The following is a 9,675-nucleotide window of genomic DNA, read 5'->3' as shown; positions in this document are numbered from 1 at the left end:
GGGGGTAGCGGGGTGCGAGGGAGGGTGGGAGGTTTCCGAGGGTCTGAGCGCTTTGCTCAGGTCTGATCCTTAAATCCCCCCAAGTTCTACTTTCCCTGTCAGGTTTCTGTCTCAATCCGGATGTTTTTCTTTCCTACTTGATGAAAATTGTAGTTAAAACCCGGCCAGGCTGGAAAACAGAAGTTGAGGCGTTACCATGAATAAACCCTTTCCTGCAGAGTGCTTTATTACTTTGTTTTCATTCCCTTTTGGTAGATGAAGCATTTTGATGGCAGAGAAGCTTCATCTTTAGCTACACCCGTGGCCTGGACTCTCAACCTCTTCTTCCAGTTTAATAATCTGACACAGGTTGTCTCAGGAGACTCAAGAGTTCACTGAAATTTTCTGGCTGGGCTCTTAAACTTGTGTTTTAACTCCCTTGAAGGTTGTGGTTCTTGTTGATCAGGATCAGCAAGGGGTGACACACTCATGGTTGTTCCAGGCTGTTCTGGTCAAAAAATCTAAGCCTGTTATTGCCAGGACTGTAGACAGACATTATTGACTTACCAGCAGAGGAAAACCCTGGCAATAAAACCTAAATATCTGAAAAGCAAAACAAACCCCACCAAACCTCTGCAAAGCCCCCTTGTCCCCTCAAGAAAATATAAGTATTTGTGAGGGCCAGACCTGAACAAGGAACTTATGCAGGAAAGTAAATTCCCCAAACCAAAATGCTGCTTTGCTTTTGATGTTGAGACCAGATTTCCTTTCTAGGGGAAGGAAATACTTTACAACTCGCCATGAAACTTTGTGGAAATTAATGACACTTCTTTGTTTTTGCAGAATCGGGGGCGGCTGTCTGTGAATTTTTTTTAAAAGCGGCCTGTGGCAAAGGCAAGTGATATTTCCAGTGCAGTTATACCCAGAGAGGTGCAGGGGGGAGAATGGATTTTCTAACACTGTCTGCAGTACTCTTGGTTTTTGTAAAGATGAGGAGATAACCTGGGTAGAGGATAAAGCTGAAGGATGTTGGAATAACTGCAGTGCAGGTGAAATGATGGTATTTTTTGAAGAAGCTGGGAGGTGATTCATAGAATCATAGAATCATGGAATGGTTTGGGTTGGAAGGGACCTTAAAGATCATCCAGTTCCAACCCCCCTGCCAGCAGCAGGGACACCTTCCACTAGACCAGGTTGCTCAAAGCCTCATCCAACCTGGCCTTGAACACTTCCAAGGAGGAGCATCCACAACTTCCTTGGGCAACCTGTTCCAGTGTCTCACCACCTTCACAGTGAAGAACTTAAGCAAAGCTACCTGTAAAGGAAGACTTGGACTCACCACACACAGACCTTGCTGTGGATCTGCCTGTATTAGCTGCTGTGGTTTGTGGTTGCCAGGATTAAAAGCTGGAGACTATGTTGTTTAGCTTGTTAGAGAGACTTGTAATAAGACTTGTCCCAAGTGGTCATTGCCTCTACAGGCTAAATTAATACGAAAAGGTGATGGTTCTGAAACCTCTTGCAGAGAGGAACAAAGTGTTGCTGTTGCCCTGTGTGCTGCAGCTTTTAATTGTTCTTTTTTTTGCCCCTTCTTGTCCCATCCTTCCCCAGGAGGCATGTGCCCGTTCCGACACATCAGCGGGGAAAAGACAGTTGTTTGCAAACACTGGCTACGGGGACTGTGCAAAAAGGGAGACCAGTGCGAGTTTCTGCACGAGTACGACATGACCAAGATGCCTGAGTGTTACTTCTACTCCAAATTTGGTAAGGGGCGTTGTAGCTCCTACTTAGTGTTCCTTGCTGGCATGGGAGTCTGGTGAAGAAGATCCTGGTACATCCCTCTCATCCATCTTCAGAACATTACAGTTCTTTTGTGTCTGATGAAATTGTTAAGATTGTGCTTTTTCAGATCTGTTGAGCCCTTCACCTTCTTATCCCCCTAAATATGTGACATAGTGTAGATGTCTCTCAAGAGCTTGTCCCTTGGGGGAAGAGGGGGGAAGTTCAAGTTTTCACTGGATTTTTATGCCTTATGTTCTCTTTTGGGTATGAGATGAGTAGACTGAGCAGTTGGTCTTTGCATGACTCTTATTTTGGGGAGTTGATGAGCAGCAGAGGGTATGGGGGTGCAAAACTTTTATGCACTTGCTTTCCAGCTCTGGAGATCTGGACATAATGAGGCAACTTGCTGTCAGAAACTTACAGTCTTGTAGGTTTCCTTGGATTGAGGTTAGTGTCCAATTTGTAGTTTCTCCACACTTCTGGTGCACTCAATGTTTGGTTTTTGTTATCATGACTGCTCTTTCAAATTTAGTTTCCGCATTATTTTTAAAAGCACACATAAATAATCCAGTCTGGTAGGACTTTCCTCACCCAGGGTGAGTCCTTGGTGTTCTTCACCTAGGTTAAGGCAGGCAGTGAGACTGTTGTGCCTGAATTTAGCGATGTTGGTAACAGTTTTGTGGAAGCTCTGTGATTCAGGTGATGTTTTGCGAGTCATTAGATCTCAAACTTTACACAGTTGACCAAGAAGTGTGTTTCCCTTTGGTACAGGGGAATGCAGTAACAAAGAATGTCCGTTCTTGCACATTGACCCGGAGTCTAAGATCAAAGACTGTCCCTGGTATGACAGAGGCTTCTGTAAACATGGTATGTATATCACACAGTTATAGAATCACAGACTGGTTTGGGTTGGAAGGGACCTTAAAGCTCATCCAGTCCCAACCCCCCTGCCAGCAGCAGGGACACCTTCCACTAGACCAGGTTGCTCAAAGCCTCATCCAACCTGGCCTTGAACACTTCCAGGGAGGAGCAGTCACAGCTTCTCTGGGCAATCTGGGCCAGTGTCTGACCACCCTCACAGTGAAGAATTTCTTCCTAATATCTATTCTAAACCTCCCCTCTTCCAATTTAGAGCCATTTCCCCTTGTTCTGTCATTAACTGCCCTTATGAAAAGGGCAGTTGCTGCCTCTGTGGCTGTAAATGACGGGTAGGGTGTTGCTATTCTTTCTTTGCATGATCTGCTTGTGTACCTGCTGCTCCTGAGCGCTGGGCCACGTACAGGTGGAACGTGAACTATTGAGCTTTGTGTTGCAGGTCCCCTCTGCAGACACCGGCACACTCGAAGAGTCATTTGTGTGAATTACCTGGTAGGATTCTGTCCAGAAGGGCCTACCTGTAAATTCATGCAGTGAGTATGCTTCCAGGCTTCTCCTGTCACCCTGTGTTTCACTTGAAATCCAGTGTATGTCAAATGAGGGTGCTCCAGTGCTTCCCAATGGCTTTGGAGGTTTGGCCAATGTTTAGTTTGTTGTACCAATTTGAGGATGCGGGGCAGGGCCTTTTCAGGGAGTTGCCAGTAGGACTCTGATGCCATCAGTGTGGTGGGATCACATGGGTTTATATTCCAGAAGACTTCACAGCTAGAGGAATATATTACCTCCTGGATTGGCATTTTCTAGAGGGATATTCTTACCTACTGAATTGGCATTTGCATATACATGATTGCTGAGCCTCAGAATTTAAAGAGAAGTGGGGAGGGGGAGGTCTCTTTCCTGCGAGCTGAATTTAATTGGCTGAATGTTTTGTTCTTTGGAGTTAATTGATTGAGCTGATGGTAAAATGTTGGCATAAGATTTGAGAATCAATTTTCTTGTTTCCATCTAAACCAGCCCTCGGTTTGAACTGCCAATGGGAACCACAGAGCAACCACCACTGCCTCAACCGACACAAACACAGCAAAAGGTACACGATTCCCCTGCCTCCCCTACACGCCTGTCCTCAAAGCATTTCCCAAAAGAGGGTGTATTGTCTAGTAGTCAAAACTGGACACCTGGGCTTGCTGGAAAGTCTTGGAGAAATTTTCACTTAATAAGGGAAAACCTTTTCTGGTTTACAACAGGGTGTGCTATTCTTTTGTAATTAAGAACTTGGAGACAAATCCTAATAAAACACAAAGCATTGTCCCTTCTCTTCTCATAATGTCCACCATCTGACCCCAACAGGCTGCTGTTGCCTTTGTCCTGGGACCCTGGTGTTTTGCTTTGTTCTCTTTCTCCCCTCACCTTGGTTAACCTTCTCAGTCCTTAGTAGTGTCCTCCAGCTCACAGGCCAGCAGTGGCAGTTGTGTTGCTTGGGGCACTGCGTGGAAAGGGAGGCTGCTATGCAAGAATTAAGAAGTGAGTGACCCCGAGTGCCATTATAGTGCTAAAAGCTCTACAATTGCTCCTGCTTTACGTGGAGATCAAGTCACAACGCTCCCATGTTACATAGAAGCACATCCTATGTGGTTGTGCAGTAATCTGCCAGTTTCTCTAATCTGCAGGACATCTCTCAGTGATGGCAATGAATTTAGCAGCCTAAACCTACTCTCTAAATCTGCTTTCCAGAGAAAAGTGGGATTGTTGGACTTTGTAAGCCTCAGTGCTTGATTTCTTCCCTCTGGTGCTCCAGCTGGCAGAGCACCCACACCCAGATTTGGAGAAAAATTGATCATTTAATATATGGGGTGCTCTTTTTCCTTTCTTAATAAAATAACAACCATAAAGGTCATTATCCTTGATGCACTTAATGAGTCAGAACTCTTCTCCTAACCAACAGAGGACACCCCAAGTCATTGGAGTCATGCAGTCTCAAAATAACAACACTGGGAACAGAGGACCCCGGCCGTTGGAGCAGGTCACCTGCTACAAGGTAATTGAGAGGGGAGGGAGGAGGAGGGAAAGCAGAGGGTGGTAGATGGAAGAAGTACAGAGTGCAGGTCACCCAGACTACACCAGGCTGCTGTGCTGCTGGTTGCTTGTCACGGGCAGAGGGATGGACTGTTGTGATGAGGGGGGTTGGTCCTGTGAAAGGTTTTTTCACAGTGTGAACAGGTTCATGAAATGCACGCTCTGCTCCACGGACGTGACATTTTGTGTGTGGATGCAGCTGTGGAGTTAGCACTGAGGTCTGAGGCCTCTAGGTCACTGGTTTGCCAGTTCATGGACAATTAATGCTGCTGTAGGACAGATTTTGCTCGTCTACTAATAAAGAGGAAACCCTACCACAACAACAGTTAAAGGAGACTGCTAAACTGTACATTTCAAAGTAGAAGTTAATTTAAGTTTTGTTTCATGAGTTAATTTGCTTATACTTGGTGATTGTGGAAAGATTTTTCTTCTCTCCTGTTAGCGTGGAATCCAGGTCCTTGTGAGTACCAAAAATTGAATATGCAAAGACTGTTCAGTATTTCAGTTGTAAATGCACCTCGTTGCTGTCAAACCAAGGAATGAGCTGTTCACCTTGGTTGCTCATTGAGGAGCACCAGTAAAACTTTGACCCAGCTGAGTTTCCATTTCTCTTTATGTTTCCACAAAAGCCCTAAAGTTAGCTACTAGAAAACAGCAAAGAATCTTCCTGTCCCGTCAGCTTTGACAGTTCCATCATTGTATGTGCCAATTTCTGTGCCTTAGGTGCTTGTTTAGGTAAAAATTATTGTGATGGGACAGGGATATTAAGTAGTTGAATCAGTTTCACTGAAAACCTTGAATAGCTGCTTATTATTTTAGCTGTAATTACATATCTGAAGGATGCTGTTGAACCAGATACCCACATTTCTTTTTGGGCTTGAATAACTTCAAGGTGCAAAGTCATGAATCTCTTGTTCAGATGCACTTTTCTCTGCCTAATTCAGGATAGCTGGTTGGGAGAGTAGTCCCCAGGTATCTCTGATGTAAGCCTGTATCAGGTGGAGTTGTCTTGGAAGCCTCAAACACTGAAATTCTCCCTGTGTGTGACAGCCCTTTGCCTCTGTAGTGGTGTGCTGAGTGTGTTACAATAACATGGCATCAAGTTGCTCCCAGCACAGAAGCAGCTTTTGCTCCAAGGACTGGAAACAGCCCCGTACATCATGTCCCTTGTGACACCATGTTTCACTTCACCGGCTAAATGCTGCATCTTCCACATGCAGAAGAGCTTCCAAATGGGAACAGTTGTTGGCTACCTTAATAAAGGCAGCTAGAGGAAAAAAAGAGCTGTAACTGTGTAATAACTCCTCTCTTTCTTCCTCTTTTAGTGTGGTGAAAAAGGTCATTATGCCAACAGATGCACCAAAGGACATCTGGCCTTTCTCAGTGGACAGTGAAAGAGCAGAAGGAAGAAGCGCAAGGGAGCTGTTAACACTGAGAAAAGGTTTCTGCCTAGCACTATGTCTTGAACTATTAATCAGGTTGTTTTTTAATGCCATTACTGAAAGAACTGGTCAGAGGCTGGCTGCTGCTAAGCAACGTTTTTGTAATTGTCCACAACTTTTTTTTTGTTTTGTTATGTTTTAACCTTTTTAAAACTGATTTTGGCCTCCTCCCTCATTGAGCCCAGCTGAAAGGTAGATCTAAAAGCAAATAGATTATTACAAACCCCTCACCGGTGCGGCGCTCTACGTAAACGCATCTTAACGCCAGTGTTTCTTTAAAGTGTTTTCCTTCTGCCACTTCTCTTTGGAGAACTTGTAAGTGTTTCAGCCCTCCCTGTGGAAGCAGGAAGACTGACTGGGGAAAACTTAATACTTGAAATGCCTTCCCTTCAGTGAAAGAAGCAGGGATTCTGCTGTCCTTGTAGCTCTTAAAAAGCAAAGTCTCGTTCCCACGTCCAGCCTGTTCTAGTTGGTAAGCTTGTCTTGGTGGCTGACTTAACGAATCACGTACATCAGGCTGTAAAAACTCTTGTCCACTTGCTTTGTTTCTGTGCTTCTTGCTATACTGAAGGTTAGAAATTAATCTTCTGGGTGAGAACCTATCAAGGGGAGAAAAAAATTGTCATCTCTGTGATTAGCCAAACGATGAGGAACAATGTAGGAAAAGCCCCGTCTGTGCTCATTTTCCATTTGCAAAAAGCAAGGAGGGAAATGAACACGGCTCGAAGAGGAGGAGGAAAGAGCCTTGTCTCAGCCCCCCATCATCCAGCTCACACTGAGCAGGTATTTCCACAGCCTAGAGAAGACTGAGAAGTGGAGCTGTATATTCTTAGGGAACACTGCTTTTAAAAGTGGTAGAGCATTCTTCCAAAAGCAATTTTTTCCAAGCCAAAAGCCATTCATTTTGTGAGAAGACGATTTCAAAAGGGCCAATGATAAAATGTGAATTAAAAAAAAAAAAAAAAAATTGCACCTACAATATGAGCCTTATTGATTCTAACCCACCTTTCATCTGCTGCCTGCCTTGATACTTTGTTTTTATTGAAATGTAATGATGGAAAAAGCTGGCTGTGAATTTATTATTTTTTTTTTAAGAACAAGGTAATGTGACTAGATTAAGAGAAGTGACCAGAGCCTGTGTTGGTTTGAATGACTGCTGTTATTTCACGGGGGATAGTTGGAATCAGTCAAAATGGAATTTTCAGGTTAAAGTGACTGTGCTATGACAGACCATGGGACACTTCTCAGAACACATTGTGCCCCCAGAGACTGAACAGCAGCCAAACTACGAGTTGTGTGTACCTGGGCACGTGGAGAGGGAACTAAAGGTGTCTGGCTGCCTTCCCTGTCTAGTTCAGGAAAAAGTTTATGGTCTTCACTACCTGAACAGATGTTTTCCAAACCTGAAAATCCATCTCTTGCCACTGGAGCTCTTGAGAGATTCTTTTTATCCCTTAACAAATGGTTTTCATTCTCCCTCCTGTTCAGAAAAGGACACAGCAGGTCCTACCTGCGGTGCTCAGCTGCAGTTTCAAACATGAAAAGGCAGCGTTGTGACTGTGGGGTTGTGACAGTGGGGTACCAGGAAGGTCACCAGCTGGGGCCAAACCCACTGATGCACATTGGGTTAAAGTTCTCACCACGGCATTTAAGTCAAGAAGCAAAGTTTTCCTTCAGTTTAACGTTGTGGATCTTTATATTAAAGGCATTTTAAGCTGATACCCATTCAGAATAACCTTCCAGTTTCTTTAAGCAATGAAAGTAGGTAGGGGTTTGATAGAAATAGGTTATCGGAGGTAAGAAGCACTTGCATCCCAGTGACAGAATGAGAGCTGCAGACCTCCTTAAAGCTCAGCCCATTTCATCCCAGGCAGTGCTCCGTAATGATGGAAAACTGCCCCAATACCTACAGTCCCCGGGTGACAGCCTGCGTGAGAATCAGAAACATGTGGCCACATCAAGCCCCTTAAAGCTCAGATATTCTTCCAAATCAAAATAGTAACTTTCAGCTAGTTGTCCAGCCTGTACCTAGTGACCATTTAGGCCATTAAGAAGCAATTCAATGCTTTTTACTTTTATAAAACAGTTAAATAGGAATAAATTGTAATAGTTTCCCCAGTTTATAATGCAACCCAAGTAGCAGACACTTTCCCAACCATCTCTGAACTTTCTTTCAAGGGTGAAACTCTCCGAAGACAAACTCACACCCACAGTCCAATTAACAAGTCAGTGAAAGTGTCACCTCAGTAAGTGTAAAGTGTATGCACTTTATTATTGGTCATAACAGTACAGATTTTAGAATGAATAGTTGTGATGTCTTCTGTCACAGTAAATGTTCTAGTAGCTGAGTCTGTTCATGAGTTGTACCTTCAGACTTCAGTGGTACTTCCTGTGACGGTCATGCTCTGTATCATTCAAAGTAAAACAAGTTAATTTTACTGAAGTCACAAGAAAACAAACCACCACATTTGAAATTACAGGAAAGAAAGCACTCTAAAAAGATCTGAGTGTGTAGTTTCTAAGTCCTGTCAGGTCAGACAGGCAACAAGATCTAAGGTTTCTTCATCACCAAGAAAATACTGGCCATCTGATAACTTACAAAAAGCATTCAAGTTCTCTATGGCTAGAAGTTTGCTTGCCCACAGTCTCAGATCAAACAGCAATTGAAATCAAATTCAAATAAAATTAATCAAAGCACAGTCTTTTATTTCTAGAAGCAGCAGCAGATTAATGGTTTTTATTGCCCCAAGCAGTCCTCCAAGCTGCACACCACAGACTCAGCTGTACTGCTTTTACTTACTCAGGTGACTGTAGCTCCAGATGTAGCTGACAACAACATACCCAGCGAGCACCATGGAGATGCCACCAAGGCCCCCTTTCCTCACATTGATGTATTTATTGTAGTATCTGTCATAACCTGTGGAGGAGAAAAAGGTTGGTTTTTGTAGCAGCCAGATGAGTTGTGTATTTTTCTGTGTCAGAAAGCAGCAGCCTGGTTTCACAGTACTTCAGGAAACTGTTTCTAATGAAACATCTGAGGGTCTTGGAAGCAAGTGTGAGAGAAGGCAACCTGTGTGTTAGTTAAGCAGGTGAACTCAAGAGCACTAAGCCTTAAAAAAGAAAAAGAAAAAAGCACCATTCATAATTTTTCCCTAACATTATCGTGACTTTCATGAGCTCAAGCTACTTTGGAATTATCTAATTCTTTCATATTAATGTATATACATTATGTAGGCACTTGCATTTGATCTTTTGTGTTTAAATCTACCCAAATGCCACATCTGTCCCCATAGCAAAGGGCACTGGTCAAAACTTTTGCAAAGTGATCTATAAAGGCCCTATGTCCTTTCTTACCATCTTTAGGGATCAACTGCATTTTTTTGTTTGTTTACTTGTGATACTGGGAAACCTCAATATTTTCAGCAAATAGGTTCAGGAGTAAGGTCAGGATATTTTGTTTTTATACAAGGAGTACTGAAAACAAACCTCAGGTGGACAAAGCTCATGAGATAAACACATTTAC

At 43.5% G+C, this 9,675-nt stretch overlaps 2 protein-coding genes across 4 annotated transcripts; one reads left to right on the top strand and one right to left on the bottom strand.

Annotated features, from left to right (window-relative positions):
- Positions 1-827: 827 nt before the first annotated feature.
- CPSF4 (cleavage and polyadenylation specific factor 4) lies at positions 828-6,784 on the top strand. 3 transcript variants are annotated; one of them, XM_010164800.2, is made up of 7 exons: positions 828-873; positions 1,591-1,743; positions 2,533-2,628; positions 3,077-3,170; positions 3,652-3,724; positions 4,580-4,672; positions 6,036-6,784. In XM_010164800.2, exons 2-7 carry the CDS (start codon positions 1,596-1,598, stop codon positions 6,102-6,104), a joined length of 573 nt encoding a protein of 190 aa, XP_010163102.2. In that variant the 5' UTR covers positions 828-873; positions 1,591-1,595; the 3' UTR covers positions 6,105-6,784. The 3 variants fall into 3 exon arrangements, with proteins under 3 accessions (XP_010163102.2, XP_028940062.1, XP_028940061.1); XM_029084229.1 differs by having other exon boundaries at positions 4,559-4,672; XM_029084228.1 differs by having other exon boundaries at positions 3,652-3,756; positions 4,528-4,672.
- Positions 6,785-8,528: 1,744 nt separating this feature from the next.
- On the bottom strand, positions 8,529-9,069 carry ATP5MF (ATP synthase membrane subunit f; the record flags this gene model as incomplete). The annotated part of the gene is made up of 2 exons (XM_010164799.1): positions 8,529-8,557; positions 8,953-9,069. Coding segments are annotated over 2 exons (146 nt in total), but the record flags the coding sequence as incomplete, so codon positions are not given.
- Between the last annotated feature and the right edge of the window lie 606 nt (positions 9,070-9,675).

This window comes from Antrostomus carolinensis, unplaced genomic scaffold (genome assembly GCF_000700745.2).
Source record: "Antrostomus carolinensis isolate BGI_N321 unplaced genomic scaffold, ASM70074v2 scaffold52883, whole genome shotgun sequence".
Lineage (NCBI taxonomy): Eukaryota > Metazoa > Chordata > Aves > Caprimulgiformes > Caprimulgidae > Antrostomus > Antrostomus carolinensis.
The sequence above is the reverse complement of the archived record's forward strand: the minus strand, read 5'-3'. Positions and strand labels throughout refer to the sequence as shown.